The sequence below is a fragment of the Salmo trutta genome, chromosome 29 (genome assembly GCF_901001165.1).
Source record: "Salmo trutta chromosome 29, fSalTru1.1, whole genome shotgun sequence".
Lineage (NCBI taxonomy): Eukaryota > Metazoa > Chordata > Actinopteri > Salmoniformes > Salmonidae > Salmo > Salmo trutta.
In genome coordinates this window covers 21,566,143-21,587,645 of record NC_042985.1, presented here as the reverse complement: position 1 = coordinate 21,587,645, position 21,503 = coordinate 21,566,143, and the positions used below count along the sequence as shown (strand labels likewise).

The window sequence follows — 21,503 nt, the reverse complement described above, 5'->3', positions numbered from 1 at the left end:
GTAAAAATGTTTAATATTAGATTTGTAATATTCATATAGATTTCAATAGTGTATGCAAGGTATATGAATATGGATACCTGCACTTTAGCCACACAAAAAAAAACACATTTAATTTGGTTGGCAAAATGGTCACAATGACATGCAAAGATACTATCCACTGACAGATGATGCTATGCTAGAAGACTGACAGTTAAGACAGGCCTTGAAATGATTGGCTGGTTTGGGAGGCGACGCAATTGAGCCTTAATAAATGTGAGATGTTAGAATCTCCCCCTGACAAATCACCAATGACCAGGAACCACCACCAGACACACAGATGTGTACACCCACAAAGATATACAGAAGTCAAAATATCAGGTTCCCTTTTAATTTTCGGTCACTGAGTAGGGCTAATTTCATTATTTTCTTAGACAAAATTTGAGTCCCAGAGAATAGCTTGGCTTACAAGTGGATAAAGTTGTGTAGGCAGAAGGAGACATTTTGGGTTTCGTTTGGTGAGAGGAAATTTGGTAAACATTGTGCAATGGTGCGGGAAAAGTTTTGAAAGAGTGTGAGAAACAATTGCAAACTAAGTGCCTGAAGTAGGTCAGTTCTAGAAGAAGCCTTCATGTTGCATCCATACAGAATGGAGGGGTACCTCATCTCACCTGGTCCTGTAAGTACACAATGAGTCAAACAATTTGTGTTAATTCAGTTATAGGCCCAAGTATATACAGGTATGTGGTTATTTGTTGAGTTTATGTACTTGTTTATATACCACAGGATGTACTTATACAGAAAATGCATCTCAAGCATCGTAAACTCACTGAATTCAAGTTTGAAATTCATATTAACGTTTCATTTTTCAAATTATGATAATTAATTAAAATATGTTAATAGATTACTGTAACATTATTCATTTCCAAACTCTTAAACTGGTACACAATGTTGGTACTTTTGTGGTCTACATTTTCTAACATAATAGTTTATACAACTAACAATATGTTTTGTTTCACAACAATCAATTTTGTAAGGTTATGACCAACCATGAAAAAAACCCAGCAAAAGAATTATAGTAAATGTCAATGAAGTTTAAAAAGCTCAAAATGTTGTTCAGCAATGTCCTTATCAATAAACATTATCAAGGGCAGAAAGCAATTTGTATATAGATGTTGAGTGTCAGTTCCTTGGAAACAATAATAAAACTTTATGTGAAGTTTTGTTATGATTTCAGTTGAGGATATTCTTTTTGTTTTAACAGGCGTCAGAAGACATGTACGAACCCGACATCTATAGACAACAGATGTCAGAATATTCATATCCGTATGTCATCGATGCAGAGAGTCAAGGAGGTGAGCTTTAAAACACTACAACATTTTTCCTAGTATTAATACCTCATGTATTATCTATTGATAATCTTGATAACTATGATACAATGATATACATTTAAAATTAATTTCCCTTTCTCTGATGAACTTACCATCACATAATTGTAAACGAAATAAACAATTTGAAAATCACTTATACGGAAGTGAATAGTGCCGGCCCAACTAGATATGTGTTTGACCAGGCCTGAGGAAATCACACACAGTAGCTATATTAAAGACAATACTGTACACAAAAGGTATCAAGACACTGCAGCTGGAGCCAACCATGTTGCCCCCATGGAGTACAGGAAACAGATGCCATTTCTGTCAGGCACAACTTTCCCCCCTGGGGTTTATTGAAATGGAGAGGTTCGGTTGTATTTTCTCCTGTAATCAACTGATCCTACTGCAAGAATAAACTGGTATTTACTAGTAGGAGCTGTAGAATTATATAGGCTCTGCTCCATTTAACAAACTAAATTATTACAGTATGCTTGATAAATATAAAATAATAAGAATGGCAAGTCTCTGGTGCAGTGTCAGGACAGAACACAACAGATCACTAAAACATGTTTACATGCGGAATGTTTTTAGAGTTTCTACACGTTTTAACACATTTGTGACATTCAGGCTAAAAAGAAAGAAAAAGACAACTGCCAAAGTAAAGATGTGTGAACAGGAAACTGCCTAAAACATTTTGCTGAACACTTTAAATGAATAGCAGTGTCATGTCCGTGTATGTAGGTGGCAGGGAAGTCAGGCGCAGCAGAAACCAAGTTGGTTAATATGGAGTATTTAATTAAAAAAACAACTCCAAAACCAAAGTACAAAATAAATGGGTAAAGTATACCCGTCGCACACCGATACACAAACCCACATAACATCACAAACAATCACCGACAAGGACATGAGGGGAAACAGAGGGTTAAATACACAACATGATTAATTGGATTGGAAACAGGTGTGTAGGAAGACAAGACAAAGCCAATGGAAAATGAAAAACTGATCGATGATGGCTAGAAGACCGGTGACGTCGACCGCCGAGCACCACCCGAGCAAGGAGGGGCATCAACTTCGGCAGAAGTCGTGACAAGCAGACATTGTGTATTTGGAATCTGTAGTCAAATAGGTTTTCTCTATTCTATGCCATCTGAACATTGCCATTTAGTGTACACTTCCTTCAGACCTACCTCTTACTCTATAAACAATTAAAATGTTTCTCTCTGTTCAGATCACTGGGACTATCACGCTACTCATCATGCTCATCCTCTGGACTTTGACAACCTCCCAGAGGGCCACTTCACTGAGCTCCAGAGTGTCCAGCAACTACATCTACCCAGTATGGCTCGTTACAGCGATGTTGACACTCTCTCTCTGGACCCTGGCCTTGGGGGACACAACCATGCCCTACCACCACCGGTGAGCCCACCCCCTGACCCCTGACCTCTCTTTTCCTCGAACACAGTCAGAGCATTGGAGTTGGTCATTCCTTTCAAGCAGATGTAGTGTACATGACTAATAAAGAATGTTCTGAATGTTCAGGACTAAAGCAAGTAGCAGAATTCATTTACATGTCCCCTCTAGTGGTGTAACCGGTGTGAAATGGCTAGCTAGTTAGCGGGGTGCGAGCTAATAGCGTTTCAATTGGTGACGTTACTCGCTCTGAGACCTTGAAGTAGTTGTTCCCCTTGCTCTGCAAGGGCCGTGGCTTTTGTGGCGCGATGGGTAACGATGCTTCGAGGGTGGCTGTTGTCGATGTGTGCAGATGGTCCCTGGTTCGAGCCCAGGTAGGGGCGAGGAGAGGGAAGGAAGCTATACTGTTACATTGATGCTGTTGACCCGGATCACTGGTTGCTGCAGAAAAGGAGGAGGTCAAAAGGGGGGTGAGTGTAACCGATGTGAAATGGCTAGCTAGTTAGCGGGGTGCGCGCTAATAGCGTTTCAATCGGTGACGTTACTCGCTCTGAGACCTTGAAGTAGTTGTTTCCCTTGCTCTGCAAGGGCTGCGGCTTTTGTGGCGTGATGGGTAACGATGCTTCATGGGTGTCAGTTGTTGATGTGTGCAGAGGGTCCCTGGTTCGAGCCCAGGTAGGGGCGAGGAGAGGGACGGAACCAATACTGTTAGTGGCAATAGCAATGCTTCAGAAATGCTTAATAACAAATAAACATAAAATCAACCATCTGGCTTCAGATAAAGAAATGAGTATGAAAGCAAATCTGGGCTACTATTTGTTACTGGTGAGCTATGTTGCGTGGAGGATGTAGGGTGCGCCTACACACAGATGGTTTAACATTGGGGCCTTTTCCTAACTGGGGGCTGCTGGTGTTGCTACAGAACTATAATCTGCCAACTCACTAACGGCTGATGAACAAATAATTCTTTTTTTAACCAGAAGTGGCCTCTCCAACATTATGACACACACACACACACACACACACACACACACACACACACACACACACACACACACACACACACACACACACACACACACACACAGAGAACATTGTCTGTCTTCCTAGTGTAAAATCTTACATTTTAAATATTACACTTTAAACAGAGAGCATTAATTAATGAGCATGGATGAGAATATCCTTAAAGATGCCTTTTCTATTTTTAAATGGAACTGACATACAGCCTCAGAGCAGAAACAGTGGGTTTTTAGAACTGTGTGCTGAATGTTTTGCCAGGATTTTGCACGGTCAAACAGTCAAACTGCAATAACAGCAACCACACATCACACCTCATGCAGCGGGGTGGTGCCCTATAATCTTTGCGATCGCTGGGCTAACTTGAGATGATTATATTGTCAAGAACAGGTCAATGGGCAGAGTTTAACAGATATACTACTCTTAAAAACATGGTGAATGTTTGAACTGAGAATCATGTAAATAGAATTTTGAGTTACAAGTTGTTATTATGAGTAGTCAGACAAATGTGACAATACCTCTAAAATACAAATGGTCTCCTGACTTGAAACAGAGTCAAATGTAGCAAGCTAGCAGCGACATGCTAAGCTAATCAGAGCAAGCTAGTTAGCTAAGCATTTAGCAACCTCTTAGCTACTCATGTTGAATTAATAAATATAACTACTATAGCTAACTAGGTGTCAAATATCCAAATAAGTCAGGTAACATTTGCTTTATTGAAATGTTAAATTGAATAAGCTTTATGACAAAAACAACAGGGATGGATAGTTATGCTGCTCCAGGGGCATCAATATAAAATGCTAAGCAAAACAGAACTAGTTGGCTAGCAGATAGCTATATTTTACTAATGTTGAGTCAAAGAACAGAGCTAGCTAGCTAGGTCTCAAACATGTCAGTAAATGTTCGTTTGGGTGAAGATAACCATAGCATTTAGAAAAGGGCAATTCCACGACTCAGATTTTTCACTTAAAATGTATGTCAAACAAAAACCAATTTATTTTAAAGTTTAACAAACCATACAGTGCACAAGGGCTACGTTTAACAATTTACACAGAAAATGTAACAAAACCACATTTACTGGTGGAACTGTGCAGATTCAAAGTTTGGTAACAGAATTTCTGTAAAATTTCAGAATTAGGATTCAACAATGTCTGCAGAAAGAATGGGGTGTCAGCTATGACATGATACCTTGACTTTGAAAAAATCTATTTTTGTTATGGAACTACAATCGGTGAAGTGGATTTACACTGGGTAAATTAATTGCGGTAACAGAATTTCATCATGGGTCTCTGATCTGTACTACACAGAAATGCATAATTATGGATATGAATGTTATTCTCTTCATGCGGATCTATCCTAAATAGGTACACAAAGGTATACATATGCAATATCCTCCATTGCATATTTTGGAGATTGTTCTACACAACGGCTATTACTTTAATGAGCTCTGCCCCCAAACAAGACCAAATTTGCTTGGTCCGAAACGAACTAAATCTGAACCAGTCATAGACGTCTATGTTTCATAAATTTGGACATCAAAGTACAGCACATTAGAGGTCAGTAGAGTACAGTACAGCAGAGCACAGAACAATAGAGTACAATCAAGTACAGTAGAGTACAGTAAAGTAGAGCACAGTTCAGTACTTTACAATACAGTACTGTACTGTACTTTTCTTTACTGTACTGAACTCTACTCTACTTTTATTTACTGTACTGTATGGTACTGTGCTGTCCAAACTTGTGAACCCAACTGGGGTTTGTGACTACTATGATTTCCCGTTGTAGCCAATTCAATTGCAGAAATTCCATTACCGATTTTTGGGAAATTCTGTTACCAATTTGGTAACAGAATTTAGAGTTTTAATCATTTAATAATTTATTACCAAAATTGATATCAGTAAAAACACTATAATAATTGATAGGTGTACTTGTTACTTCTGTGAACTTTCATTATCCTCCCTCCTCATGAGGGAGAGAAATTAGAAAATATCTTAAAGATATGTGGGGTTTTGGTAACGGAATTTCAAAGCACAAGGCAATGTTTCTTAAACTTACAGAAGGCAGAAACATGTATCCAAAAGTAAATATGAACGTGTTGATATTAGTTGGCAGGGGTCTTTACTTTACTTAACATTGTAGTAATTTTTAGGATGGCAAATGGTTGAAAAATGTATATCTGCCTTAATTTCTCCTATGAACTTCACATGTTGGTGCTCATGGGTCCTTTTACATGGAAATGACCATATGTCCATGGCTGCCCCTAGGGCAGTAAATACTTTTTTGTATTACCTTTTGTGCTTGAATTCTGCCCTTAGGGCACCAAAGTGATCCTAACCAAAATTAACATTACTGCACCCGGGGAAGCATTTAAACAATGCATTCCAGTTTGCTTAAAGTCTGCCCTTGGGGCACCAAGTGATCTTGACCCAAACTAACATTTCTGCCCCCAGGGTAGCATAAACAGTCTGTTCCATTTTTTTTTGTTGATATCGCTTATTCAACTAAACTTTTAATAAAACAAATGTTAACTGACCTATTGGCAGATTTGAGACCTAACTTGCTAGCTATTTTTATTTTATAATTCAGCATTAGTAGGAGGTATGTTTCTGCTCAGCTAAGTTACATTTAGCTTAGCATTTTACTTTTCTTCCCCCAGAAGTTTATATAGCTTATTTAACTAAATATTTTTGATAAAGTAAATGGGAGCCGATTTACAGGTATATTTGAGACCTAGCTAGTTCTATTCTATGACTCAATATTCTATTTATTAATTCCACATGAGTAGCTAAGAGGTTACTAAATGCTTAGCTAACTTTCTTGCTCTGATTAGCTTAGCATAAGGCTGCTAGTTTGTTACATTTTACTCTTTGCTTCAAGTCAGGAGACCAGTTGTGTCTTAGAGATACTGCCACATTTGTTTGACTACTGTAACACAAAAATAATTTTAAAACATTACAACTTGTAACTCAAAGTTATTTACAAGATTCAGAGTTAGAAACCAATTGGATTGGTTCTGCCCTAAACCAGTCAGATTATTTTTGCCCTTAGGACAAAGTTGACTACACTTTAAGTAAATCTGCGTTGAAGCTCTTTTCTCCCACATAAGTATTCATTCAACTCTACTGTCACTTCATAAATTCAAGGGAGTGGGTATTCACAAGAGGGTGTTGAGGGGAGGACAGCTCATAATAATGGCTTGAATGGAGTGTTTGATACCACTCCATTTATTCCGTTCCAGCCATTACTATGTGCCAGTCCTCCCTAATTAAGGTGCTACCAGCCACCTGTGGTGGGGATAAATGATTGGGGGGGTAAAAACGGTTACCTTCATTAATAACACTTGCGCCTCACTGTGTATATAACATGATCAGCATGGTATCTAATTTGTTTAGCTGTAATTTGTCAGTGAATACTGCTCCAAAATAATGTATTGTAATTGGTTGTAATTGTAATGGTTTTGTATTGTAATGACTACATGGTTATTGTTGTTTGTTGTGTCCAAGGTGCCATATTACCCTCGTGCCATGGGCTACTTGCACCCCTCTCCTCAGACAATGAGGAGCTCAGACGACGAGGAGCCAGGAGGCCGCAGCCCTCCACTAGAAGTGTCTGATGAAGAGTGTCTGAGGGACCACATTGCCCACGTAACAAGGGGAGAATTGGGTAGGGAATTCTTTCATAAATGCATACCTAACATCTCACATGTTTGATTTAGCTTTTGAGGTCACAATAATCCTACCCCATGTCGGTCATAGGTAGGGAACCTCCTCAACTGATTCATTGCATGTTTAACCATTTTGTCACTTTGTCAATATTAATATAGGCAACAAGAAGAAGATCCGTCTGTACCAGTTCCTGCTGGATCTGCTGAGGAATGGGGACATGAAGGACAGTATCTGGTGGGTGGACAGGGACAAGGGCACCTTCCAGTTCTCCTCGAAACACAAGGAGGCCCTGGCACATCGGTGGGGCGTACAGAAGGGCAACCGCAAGAAAATGACCTACCAGAAGATGGCACGGGCTCTTCGCAACTATGGCAAGACAGGCGAGGTCAAAAAGGTCAAGAAGAAGCTGACTTATCAGTTCAGTGGTGAAGTGCTAGGTGGGAGGTCTCACTTGGAGAGGAGGCCATATTCCCATTTGTAGAGGGAGAAACATAGTGGAAGTCCTGAAGAAGGGTAGAGTGAGAGAGAGAGATAGTTAACTGTATATAGTATGCAAGATGGTTATCAATGTAATAACTATTGATTGTGTTCAAATCAACAATAACTGTTTTTGCTGCTCTTGTAAAAAGCATTTATGTGAACGTCAAAGCCAATGTCTTAGTGGAATCTTGACAATTAGCAAGTTTTGCTCCAACAACTCAATGATTGCACAATCACATCTGGACCTTTTAGATTCTATAGCACGTAGAAACAGGACCGTTTCAAATGATACTGTCAATAATTATCACCAGAATGCTTACAGGAGTGGTAATACAGATGACCACTAGAAGTCCTCAGAGATCTCCTTTCTTATTCACTGACTTCTACGCACTGTTGGACTCACTGACCATTGTGCACATTTGATATCGATTAGACTTGGATGCAATGTAAGCAAACAAAAAGACTGCGATAAAGAACTCTTTAGCATTAATGAAATTGATTTGACACTCTGAGATGCACTGACTTGGAATACGCAATTCCTGTTGCTTAACCTTTGGTGTAGCAGCACACAAACACAACATATTATACATTCGCTTTTGCTAATCAGAACTGAGTATTCAGCCAAGCCGTGGTATAAAGCTTGTATATTTGATTGATGGTATTACATGTGTATTACATACTAACTCATGTTAGCTCAAGACTTTTGGAAGTAAACCCTTCTGAACATTGGGAGGTTTAACCTGCAAACTTTTTGGACTGTCCCCTTGACCATTACTTCCCTGTCACAACCCACTGACTTGTTCCTGAAATGGGAGAGGGTGAAGAGGCTTGTCACCCAGCCCTTAACATCTGCTAATGTTCTGAGATATAGCACAGACCCTTGCCTCCTCCAAGCTAGGGTGCAATCTATTCCTAGCCTAGGAATACCAACACAGGGATATTTCTCCCATGCTCTCAATCATAGACCCCTGTTTGATCTGTATAATAGTGTATATGACCATTTGTTTTTCCGTACTCTATGTGCTCTCTGTATAGCACATGTTGGCATGTTTGTATGTTGGCATGACTCAGTTACATATCTGCACGTGATGAACTCGAAAGCATTTCTATTTCTCACGCGTCGTGGTTTTAGTCGACTCATCCTCACATTGTTCCAGCACATCACAGACTGGCTTTAGCAAATCCTCTGGGAATCACAGCCGTGTACGCAGAACCCCAGTGGCTGAGCCAGAAAGTATATAGACATGTGGGCAGCTGTGGAAACATTACTGGGCCCACTGGCAGCATACAAAGCCACCCCATCCCCCACCATCCACCCACCCCCAGCCCAGTTATGTGGCAGCCGAAGCCTCTAGGTGTAAATAATTCTGGGTGCTGACACAGCTCTATGATGGGAGCACAGTCTGCAGTGAAAAGTGACGCAAAGTGAGGTATCCAGGGAGGGCACCATCAAGAAACAGATAATAGTTTTAAGTGTATTTTCCCTCCAGCACCATAAAGCAATGAATAAATACAACTGAAAAGGAGACATAAAGGACAGGGATATAGTTAGAATAATTCAGTTTAAAAATGCAAAATCGTAGAAACAGTGAGGATTGATTTAAGTAAACCCTCCTGCATTTATTACTGACTGAGCAATAATACAAGGTTGAAAATAAAAACATACAGTTGAAGTCGAAAGTTTACTTAGACTTAGGTTGGCGTCATTAGAACTCGTTTTTCAACTACTCCACAAATTTCTTGTTAACAAACTATAGTTTTGGCAAGTCGGTTAGGACATCTACTTTGTGCATGACACAATTCATATTTCCAACAATTGTTTACAGACAGATTATTTCACAATTCCAGTGGGTCAGAAGTTTACATACACTAAGTTGACTGTGCCTTTAAACAGCCTGGAAAATTCCAGAAAATGATGTCATGGCTTTAGAAGCTTCTGATAGGCTAATTGACATAATTTGAGTCAATTGGAGGTGTACCTGTGTGGATGTATTTCAAGGCCTACCTTCAAAATCAGTGTCTCTTCGCTTGACATCATGGGAAAATCAAAATAAATCAGCCAAGACCTCAGAAAAAAAATTGTAGACCTCCACAAGTCTGGTTTATCCTTGGGAGCAATTTCCAAATGCCTGAAGGTACCACGTTCATCTTTACAAATAATAGAACGCAAGTATAAACACCATGGGACCACGCAGCCGTCATACCGCTCAGGAAAGAGACGCGTTCTGCCTCCTAGAGATGAACGTACTTTGGTGCGAAAAGTGCAAATCAATCCTAGAACAACAGCAAAGGACATTGTGAAGATGCTGGAGGAAACAGGTAGAAAGTTTCTATATCCACAGTAAAACGAGTCCTATATCAACATAACCTGAAAGGCCGCTCAGCAAGGAAAAAGCCACTGCTCTAAAACCGCCATAAAAAAAGCCAGACTACAGTTTGCAACTGCACACGGGGACAAAGATCATACTTTTTTGGAGAAATGTCCTCTGGTCTGATGAAACAAAAATTGAACTGTTTGGCCATAATGACCATCATTATGTTGTGATGAAAAAGGGGATGCTTGCAAGCCGAAGAACACCATGCCAACCATGAAGCACGGGGGTGGCAGCATCATGTTGTGGGGGTGCTTTGCTGCAGGAGGGACTGGTGCACTTCACAAAATAGATGGTATCATGAGGCAGGAAAATTATTTGGATATATTGAAGCAACATCTCAAGACATCAGTCAGGAATTTAAAGCTTGGTCGCAAATGAGTCTTCCAAATGGACAATGACCCCAAGCATACTTCCAATGTTGTGGCAAAATGGATAACAAAGTCAAGGTGTTGGAGTGGCCATCACAAAGCCCGGACCCCAACCCTATAGAAAATGTGTGGACAGAACTGAAAAAGTGTGTGCGAGCAAGGAGGCCTATAAACCTGACTCAGTTACACCAGCACTGTCAGGAGGAAGGGGCCAAATTCCCCTAACTTATTGTAGAAAGCTGGTGGAAGGCTACCTGAAATGTTTGACCCAAGTTAAACAATTTAAAGGCAATGCTACCAAATACTAATTGAGTGTATGTAAACTTCTGACCCACTGGGAATGTGATGAAAGAAATAAAAGCTGAAATAAATCATTCTCTCTACTATTATTCTGACATTTCACATTCTTAAAATAAAGTGGTGATCCTATCTGACTTAAGACAGGGAATTTTTACTCTGATTAAATGTCAGGAATAGGGAAAAACTGAGTTTAAATGTATTTGGCTAAGGTGTATGTAAACTTCCGACTTCAACTGTATACAGTACCAATCAAAAGTTTGGATACACCTACTCATTCAAGGGTTTTTCTTTATTTTTACTATTTCCTACATTGTAGAAACTATGAATCAACACATATGGAATCATTTAGTAACCCCCAAAAAGTTTAATAAATCTAAATATATTTTAGATTCTTCAAAGTAGCCACCCTTTCCCTTGATGACAGCTTTGCACACTCTTGGTATTCTCTCAACCTTCTTCACCTAGAATTATTTTCCAAAAGTCTTGAACGAGTTCCCACATATGCTGAGCACTTGTTGACTGCTTTTCCTTCACTCTGCGGTCCAACTCATCCCAAACCATCTCAGTTGGGTTGAGGTCAGGTGATTAAGGAGGCCAGGTCATCTGATGCAGCACTCCATCAATCTCCTTCTTGGTCAAATATCCCTTACACAGCCTGGTGTGTTTTGGGTCATTGTCCTGTTGGAAAATAAATGATAGTCCCACTAAGCGCAAACCAGACGGGATGGCGTATCACTGAAGAATGCTGTGGTAGCCATGCTGGTTAAGTGTGCCTTGAATTCTAAATAAATCACTGACAGTATTACCATCAAAGCACTCCCACACCATCACACCTCCTCCACCATGCTTCACGGTGGGAACCACACATGCGGAGATCATCCATTCACCTACTCTTGTCACGTCCTGGCCAGTATAAGGGTTAATTGGTATTGTAGTTTGGTCAGGACGTGGCAGAGGGTATTTGTTTTATGTGGTTCAGGGTGGTGTTTTTGTAGTAAGGGCATTTGATTTAGTATTCCGGGGTTTTTGGGCACTGTTTGAGTTTCACGTATTTCTATGTTGATCTAGTTAGTTGTATGTCAATGTTTGGATAGGATAAAGTAATCCTTCTAACCCCCCCCCCTAAAAGATTTAGATGCACTATTGTAAAGTGGTTGTTCCACTGGATATCATAAGGTGAATGCACCAATTTGTAAGTCGCTCTGGATAAGAGCGTCTGCTAAATGACTTAAATGTAAATGTTAATTGGGGTGGACTTCCAATTGAAGGCAGCTGTGTGGTGTTGCCTTTGATTGGAAGTCCTATATTAGTTGGGTGTGTTTGTCTGTTTAATTGTGGGAGATTGTTCTGAGTTTAGCCTTGTGCCTTGCCAGACTGTGTGTTGATCGTTCGTTCTCTTTTTGTTATTTTTGGTGTTCATTTTGGAGTCAATAAACCTCAAGATGAGCTTACACATACCTGCTGCGTTTTGGTCCTCCTTAACCAACGACAACCGTGACAACTCTGCGTCTCACAAAGATACGGAGGTTGGAACCAAAATCTCAAAATTTGGACTTATCAGACCAAAGGACAGATTTCCACTGGTCTAATGTCCATTGCTCGTGTTTCTGGGCCAAGCAAGTTTCTTCTTATTATTGGTGTCCTTAAATAGTGGTTTCTTTGCAGCAATTCGACCATGAAGGCCTGATTCATGCAGTCTCCTCTGAACAGTTGATTTTGATATGTGTCTAGTACTTGAACTCTGAAGCATTTATTTGGGCTGCAATATGAGGTGCAGTTAACTCTAATGAACGTATCCTCTGCAGCAGAGGTAACTCTGGATCTTCCTTTCCTGTGGTGGTCCTCATGAGAGCCAGTTTCATCATAACGCTTGATGGTTTTTGTGACTGCACTTGAAGAAACTTTCAAAGTTCTTGATATTTTCCGAATTGACTGACCTTCATGTCTAAAGTAATGATGGACTGTCATTTCTCTTTGCTTATTTGAGCTGTTCATGCTATAATATGGACTCGGTCTTTTACCAAATAGGGCTATCTTCTGTATAACACCACTACCTTGTCACAACACAAGTGATTGGCTTAAACACATTAAGAAGGAAAGAAATTACACTAATTAACTTTTAACAAGGTACACCTGTTAATTGAAATGCATTCCAGGTGGCTACCTCATGAAGCTGGTTGAGAGAATGCCAAGAGTGTGCAAAGCTGCCATCAAGGCAAAGGGTGTCTACTTTGAAGACTCTCAAATGTAAAACATATTTCTATTTGTTTAACACTTTTTTGGTTACTACTGTTATTTCATAGTTTTGATGTCTTCACTATTATTCTACAATGTAGAAAATAGTAAAAATAAAGAAAAATCCTGGAATGAGTATGTGTGTCCAAAATTTGGACTGGTACTGTAGTTTACGGTAATTACTGGGAAACTTGAGAAAACTGGGCAGACACAAGGCCAAGGTAAAACACAAAAAGAAAAATGATAAAATGATCAGGATGTGGTGTTCAGGATCAGGGTCAGACATGCCTTATTATCCCAAAATGTTGTTCGCCCGCCTCCACACTCCATAATATTTTACTCCAGTCAGTCTGTCAGTCTGTCATGTCCTCGCTATGCCACCAAGCCGAGGCTTCAGACGGTAGGCCCCTACTAATAAGATGCTAAGCTCCAGTGTGTCAGGCAACAGTGTATGATTCAACCAGAATAGGATTTATTTAGAGAGGGTAAAGGTCCCACATATATGTGTATTACTTCCTTGGGAAATTAGGTTCTGATGTAAAATTGACTGCCATTTGGAATGCTTGTTTTACATGAAAAAGTATTGTTACATTACGAACATAAGGAAAAATGTTTTGCTGTTTACAGTGCTGCCTGTTCAGAAAATGAATGTTAAATTAACCAGATGGATGATGGAAAGCTGTGCATATGGCCATGGAAGGATTCCTGGAAGTCCTGGAAGTCCTTGTTCACCAGGGGAAAAGCACTCACATTCCTGCCAACAGATAAAAGGATTGCTCTTGTCTCCTGTCTGCTGTTTTCTGAAGCGGCTACTACTTTTTACAAGACCAGGCAGCGGCACAAATCTAGAAAGAGCAGGAGACCTCGCTGGACTCAGGTTCTATATTTAACCCCCCACCTCCCATTCCCTCCCTCCCTCCCTCGCTTTGCCTGTCATGCAGCTCAGGTGTTGGGAGAAGAGAGGGTTGAAATATGGTCTGCAGGAGGACAGAAAGGTCTGGGGTTGTGTGAGTGTGGGGGGGAGGGATAGGGAGGGATGAAGTGCACGTCTATTATCTCATTGCCGGACAGAAAGGGGATTGGGTCTAGACATCGTGACAAAAGAGGGTGGGTTAGTACTGTTGTGAAGGGGGGTTGCTCAGGAGCCCCACTATTAAACGCAAGTGGTGAGCTAGGAAGGAGTGTGTTATTTATTGTTGATGACTTTCTGGAAGACACATTCAATCAGGATGCCAGAGCCGGTCAAAAAAACAGGTAAGTGTACCTGATCAGATTCCATCTCGTTTTACTTCAGCATCATTGTATCTCCAGTTGCTATCTTAAGACGTCGCTGGATTTTTTACCTCCTCTCCCCTTTTCCCTCTGTAATAACAAATCCCTCCCAACCTGTGGGACTGGTGGGACTTTTGATCACTGATCATCTCATGTCATAGTTTCTTGTCTTCACAGTTGCGTTTCAGAGAGATTACGTTTGAAAGTTGTTGCTGTTACAAGCGGGAACTTTTCCAATGCCTGCCTCTTCAGCTTCATATTAGCTATGCATGTCTTCTGTGCAGTTTTTCTCTCTATTTGATCCATTGAAACTGTAAAGGGTGTGTACAGTGCAATCGGAAAGTATTCAGACCCCTTGACTTTTTCCCATTTTGTTATGTTACAGCCGTATTCTAAAATGGATCAAATTGTTCCCCCCCCTCATCAATCTTCACACAATACCCCATAATTACAAAGCAAAAACAGGTTTTTAGAAAGATTTTCAGATGTATAAAAAAATATCACATTTAAGTAAGTATTCAGACCCTTTACTCAGTACTTTGTTGAAGCACCTTTGGCAGCGATTACAGCCTCCAGTCTTCTTGGGTATGACGTTTCAAGCTTGGCACACCTGTATTTCGGGAGTTTCTCCCATTCTTCTCTGCAGATCCTCTCAAGCTCTGTCAGGTTGAATGGGGAGCATCACTGTACAGCAATTTTCAGGTCTCTCCAGAGATGTTAGATTGGATTCAAGACCGGGCTCTGGCTGGGCCACTCAAGGACATTCAGAGATTTTTCGTGAAGCCATCCACTGTGGAAAGAGCAACTCAACAGATCAGATGACCTTGCAGCCTCCTCCCAGTATCAGTTACAATATGTCTGCTAAGACATCTAGCATTCCATATCTCCTAAAGTATAACAGTCATGGGCTGTTTGAGTAATTTAGCATTAACATCAAGACCCTGCTATCAACAGATAATTATTCTGTAAATCTGTTTTTTGTTGAAGTGTCTTTTAAATGTAGAATGAGTCTCTCTACTGATACAAAGATGCTTTGCACTGCATCTGCAAAGGGGTTTTGAATTCCCCAACTGATGAAGAAATAGTTTGTGGTGAACTATTTAGACTGAAATAAAATAAGAACTAGAAGATACAGGTGAACTATATAAGTTAATTGGGTAAACACTTACTGGTCCTAATGCTAGCTAACTGCTTTGCTTGCTTGTTTTTTTTTCCTTTTCTTTCAACAATAACGATTGTTAGTTCAAATTATGTTTCAACCCTCATATTATATTTTTTCTCATTTACTTTACTTTATATGGAGGAATTTGAGTGAAATGTAATATAAATAGGCCCAATAAATACACCATTGAGGTTAAGGAGGAGATACCAGTCATCACTAGCCTGAAAAGGGAGCACACTTGGAAGCCCAGAACAGGCGTAACATTCTTTCTATGCTCGCTGCGCAACTAAAATAGTGTCTCACTAATCCCTCTACTGCGCTACCTGTGCCCCTGTCACTGGGGTTGCCTGCTGAGTGCATTTATTAGTGGGCCACATACGCATTCTATATTTAAACCCATAGGGTCGTCTTGCTCCATGTGGAGGTCATTTAATTTGTGATGTAATGAGCTGATTGGAAACCATTTCCTGGTTAGAGGGTAATAAACCACCTGATATGACTCACAGAGAGAAGAAATGTATTAGACAAAAAAAAAACCTCTCATTAACAACACATTGGAGAGCTCTGATATCAACACACTGCAATGCAGATGATTGCAATGATAAGATCAGCCTTTTCAGCATTTATCAATTTCAATTGATTAATTCAACTGAATTCAAGATAGGGGTACAATTAAGTTCATATACAGTGCATTCGGAAAATATTCAGACCCCTTGACTTTTTCCTCATTTTGTTACATTACAGCCTTATTGCAAAATTGATAAAATAGTTTTTTTGCCCCTCATCAATCTATACACAATATCCCACAATGACAATGCAAAAACAGGTTTTTAGAATTTTTTGCAAATTTGTAAACATTTAAAACCGGAAATATCACATTTTCATAAGTATTCAGACCCTTTACTCAGTATTTTGTTGAAGCACCGTGGCAGTGATTACAGCCTTGAGGCTTCTTGGGTATGATGCTACAAGCTTGTATTTGGGGAGTTACTTCCATTCTTCTCTGCAGATCCTCTCAATCTCTGTCATGTTGGATGGGGAGCGTCACTGCACAGCTATTTTCAGGTCTCTCCAGACATGTTCGATCGGGTTCAAGTCCGGGCTCTGGCAGGGCCACTCAACGACATTCAGAGACTTGTCCCAAAGTCACTCCTACGTTTTCTTGGCTGTGTGCTTAGGGTTGTTTTCCTGTTAGAAGGTTAACCTTCGCCCCAGTCTGAGGTCCTGAGTGCTCTGGAGCAGGTTTTCATCAAGGATCTCTCTGTACTTTACTCCATTCATCTGTCACTCGATCCTGACTAGTCTCCCAGTCCCTGCTGCTGAAAAACATTCCCACAGCATGATGCTGCCAGCCCCATGCTTCACCGTAGGGATGGTGCCAGTTTTCCTTCAGACGTGATTGTTGGCATTCAGGCCAAAGAGTTCAATCTTGGTTTCATCAGACCAGATAATCTTGTTTCTCATGGTCTGAGAGTCCTTTAGATGCCTTTTGGACAAACTCCAAATGGGTTGTCATGTGCCTTCCTAGAGTGGCCAGACGGAATGGCTTCCGTCTGGCCACTCTACTATAAAGGCCTGATTAGTGGATTGCTGCAGAGATGGTTGTCCTTCTGGAAGGTTCTTCCATCTCCACAGAGGAACTCTGGAGCTCTGTCAGAGTGAACATCGGGTTCTTGGCTACCTCCCTGACCAAGGCCCTTCTCCCCCAATTGCTCAGTTTGGACGGGTGGCCAGCTCTAAGAAGAGTCTTGGGGGTTCCAAACTTCTTCCATTTAAGAATGATAGAGGCCACTGTGTTCTTGGGGACCTTTAATGCTGCAGAAATGTTTTGGTATCCTTCCCCAGATCTGTGCCTTGACACAATCCTGTCTCGGAGCTCTACGGACAATTCTTTCGACCTCATGGCTTGGTTTTTGCTCTGACATGTGCGGTCAACTGTGGGACTTTATATAGACAGGTGTGTGCCTTTCCAGACAATGTCCAATCAGTTACATTTGCCACAGGTGGACTCCAATCAAGTTGTATAAACATCTCAAGGATGATCAATGGAAACAGGATGCACCTGAGCTCAATTTCAAGTCTCATAGCAAAGGGTCTGAATCCTTATGTAAATAAGGTATTCCAGTTATTAAAAAAAAAAAAAAATTGCAAACATTTCGAAAAACCTGTTTTTGCTTTGTCATTATGGGGTATTGTGTGTAGATTGATGAGGGAAACAATTTATTAATCCATTTTAGAATAAGGCTGTAACGTAACAAAATGCAAAAAAAGGAAAGGGGTCTGAATTCTTTCTGAATGCACTGCATAACCTTATTTGTTATTTTTCTGAAGTGCTTCCATTTTGATAATAGAACTACTATGGTGTATCATCATAGTGCACTTCAACGGTTTTACATCACAATTTACTGCAAAAATCCATGACAAACTGGGCATCTTAAAGGGAATAATTTCATTCTGACCCATCCTCCCCTCTCCAGTCTCAGCATTTGCCAAGAAACCAAAGACTCAGGTGGCAGAGGAGGGTGCAACAGTGGTTTTTGAGACAGAGACAGAGAAGCCTGATGCGAAGGTGAGATGGCAGTGCAACACAAAGGACCTTGTCTCTGACGACAAGTATGTGATCAAGGCAGATGGAAACAAGCACTCACTTACCATCCAAGCAGTCACCAAGGAGGACGGCACTGCCTATGCAGTGATTGCCGGAGGGTCAAAAGTCAAGTTTGACCTAAAGGTGAAGGAGAAAGAAGTCATGGAGGAAGTCAAATTGGAATTGAAGGAGAAAGTGAAGGAGGAAGTGAAGGAGAAGAAAGGTGGGAGTCTATTAGGCTGTAGACCTGTGTCCAGAGCCATACTCATCTATGAGCACAGTGTGAGGAGCACCGAGCACAGAGGCCACCAAACACCATAAACATGTTTGTTGAACACTGAGCACTGTTTGTTGCACTGCTGGCTGTTATCACCTCAATCACACTCTGTTTTAGACAATCATTCAGTATGTTTCATTTCATCAAGCACAGAGCACAGTGTGTACTGTAACATTACCTACATAGTTGATCACACAGCAACATGTCCTCGTTCGGCCTGGCAGTAGGTACTGTGTGTGGTTTGATAAGATGGAAACATGTCTGGGGTCAGAGAGAGAGAGTGGCTGTGGAGAGCTCAGACTTGGAGCAGCTCCAGCCTGTCCAGTGCTGCTGTGATTCACATCAAACCCTCTCTGATGACCTTCACCCTGGCCTGACACAAACAGATTGTTTCCTCATGAGTAACCACAGCAGCAAGTGCTCAGGATAGATAGTCACAAGAGGCATCTGACAGGAGATAACACAGTGCACATGGAAACTTGATCCGTTCAAAGTTGATAAATGGAAATATTTGCAAGATAAGCATAGACAAATGTGTAAAATAGGGACCTTGTAGCAGTGGTAAGGGCAGGAATGTTACAAGAGGCAGACAGGTTCAGGTGCAGAAGTTGTGCTTTTATTTATGTCAATGGTGATCCAGACATTCAATTGACAATATTGACAAAGTAATAAAAAATAGTTATTTCCAAACTTCTAATAACACTTATCATGAAAAAGAAAATGCCTAGAGGCAGGCAAATCTGTCTACTCCAGACTCAGGTTGGGGTATTAGGCTCACATCAGCCTCCTAAAAATGACCGAAACAGGCAATTATATTCTTTTAGCTCCCCCCTGGGACATACCTCTGTCAAAATGACAGTTAACCCATAACTGGTAATGTAAAATGCATATTCATTCCAAAATCCTTCATTACTCTTCAATGTGGAATACTAGTCTAAAGCAGACATAATAATCATCAGAACTTATTTAATTCACAATTCATAGTCGAGTCATTCATAATACTGGCGCCCTCACAGTAAGGCCACCTACAACTATTAGAAAGCGCCTGCGCACGAATACATTACAGATAGGCCCACTCAGAGCCATCTAGCAAAATATTGTATATTATATTGACAAGATAGTCGATTGACAGCTCCAACAATGGAAATACATGTCCTTTAAAGATGGAAGGCAGGCAGGCAGGAACAGGTGAGATCAGGTGGGACCATTCTAGCTAATGAGAGGAAAGATACTTGTATGAACAACGGGCTATAGAGATATGCTGTATATCTGTGCCATTATAGCATCTGTGACTACCTGGGCAGCGCCATTGAGGCTGTCTCCATTTTAAAGTAAGCAATTTTCTTCTTCTTCATTGGCTGATTGCTCCCAACTAATAGGAATTCCCACCCAGTTGACTACTTTAAAATGGTGGAATCCTCAATGGCAATGTCCATGTTAAAACGGGTTATATCCATGATGAGTCCTCTATCTATCTCTATGACAACAGGCACAACTCTGATATAAAGTTGTTTTTTTCAAAGTTGCCGAAATGCCACGTGTATTCACTTATATCAGTGCATTCGTAACAACCTAACCATTACGGAACTTCTATTCAATCAAATAAGCCTCACGTAGCAAATTAGCAATTCCATTTTTTGTTGACCAAATTCAACACTCTCTCATTGACTACTGCACATTTGAAACAGATGGGGAGCGCCATGGACAAACAGCAAACAAACAATATTTATGGAAATCTCTTGCCTTGTGAGTCTTGCAAAAGTCCATGTGCATTATAAACATTGTGCCCACTCAGAGGAGAGGAAATAGCCAATGAAATGCAACAACATATCGTAGGCCTACCAAACATGAATAAAAATGTGTACAATGTTGCAAAAAACGATAAGGGAATGACATTTTGTAAACCTAGCAATTACTGGACGTTCATATGTAACATAGATTTAACAAACGTTGATCAATTTGAGAAAACAACATCAAACAATAGGCCTACAGAAACAAAGCACTCTCAAATGTTAAGACATTTTATGAGTTAAGAGAGAGCATGCGCATAGGCTAAGTTTCGCCACAAAATGTAACCCCTCGAGCATCCCATTGGTTCCTGCATGATGCCCCTCCTCGATCATCTCTTTAGTTCCTGCATGAACCCCCCCCCCCCAAGCATGCAATCTTCCTGCTTGTGTGACACTTTTGATATTGTGGATTTCCCAGGATTGTCTATGCAATTAAAATGTGTGTCAAAAGGGAATTAAAGTATTATCTGAGTTTTTCTTTGGTCCACCACCAAAGAACATCCAGCCAACTTGTCACAACTGTGGGAAGCATTGGAGTCAACATGGGCCTGGGGGGTGTGCAACTCAATATTAGGAAGGTGTTCCTAACGTTTTGTAGACTCAGTGTATATGGCCTACAGTCCAAGGTACACTTAGTCTACTAACTAGAGAAACATTCAGTTCTATGAGTCTCTCATTGTTTGTTACCAGAAGAAGCCCAGGGTGGAGCAGGGGACCCAGCAGCTCCAGATCCAGCTGCTACATATACTGTAGCTCCAGCGGAGGCCCCAGCCCCAGCAGAGGCCCCTGCATCAGCGGACACTACACCAGCAGCACCTCAGCCAGGTGCCAATATACAGGCACATGACACTCCAGGATTTGATGGTTAGACCAATGTTTACAGATTGTTTCCACCGATCCTTTGAGCTACTGGATACACGCTTGTGGTGATGTTGTAGGGTCACAATGCATGACAATGGAGACATTATAATATACTTCACTGAAAAACTTGTGCACTGCGCTTGCCAGTATCACAATTTAGCTTTGTATCAGCCTCACAATCTTCCACAGAGCTTCTGTGAAGAAAAAAACACAAAAAAAAACAGATGGTATAACAATCCTCGGTAGTTTACTTGCTCCCAGCTTCTCCCTAGCTCTGTCCTTTTTAACGTTTTCCTGTTCCCTTCCCAGAAAGTCAAGCCCCTGACACGAAGACAGACCTCACTGGCCTGTTTAC

The 21,503-nt window shown here is 40.8% G+C and overlaps 2 protein-coding genes across 10 annotated transcripts in view; both read left to right on the top strand.

The window, feature by feature from the left end:
• The first annotated feature begins 158 nt into the window (after nt 1-158).
• Nucleotides 159-9,024, top strand: LOC115167120 (transcription factor PU.1). Its single transcript, XM_029721230.1, has 5 exons — nt 159-655; nt 1,241-1,331; nt 2,578-2,765; nt 7,280-7,439; nt 7,600-9,024. Exons 1-5 carry the CDS (start codon nt 608-610, stop codon nt 7,920-7,922), a joined length of 810 nt encoding a protein of 269 aa, XP_029577090.1. The 5' UTR covers nt 159-607; the 3' UTR covers nt 7,923-9,024.
• A 5,313-nt stretch (nt 9,025-14,337) lies between these two features.
• LOC115167118 (myosin-binding protein C, cardiac-type) overlaps nt 14,338-21,503 on the top strand; it is a 36,682-nt gene continuing 29,516 nt past the window's right edge. For 2 of the 9 annotated variants that reach the window (XM_029721222.1, XM_029721219.1), the window contains exons 1-4: nt 14,338-14,453; nt 18,111-18,443; nt 20,978-21,151; nt 21,458-21,503. The exon at nt 21,458-21,503 is cut by the window's right edge and continues 32 nt beyond it. In XM_029721222.1, the coding sequence (XP_029577082.1) occupies nt 14,399-14,453; nt 18,111-18,443; nt 20,978-21,151; nt 21,458-21,503 (608 nt within the window). In that variant the 5' untranslated portion in view covers nt 14,338-14,398. The remainder of the gene's footprint in view (nt 14,454-18,110; nt 18,444-20,977; nt 21,152-21,457) is intronic. The other 7 variants (XM_029721220.1, XM_029721223.1, XM_029721221.1 and 4 more) reach the window with 7 other exon arrangements.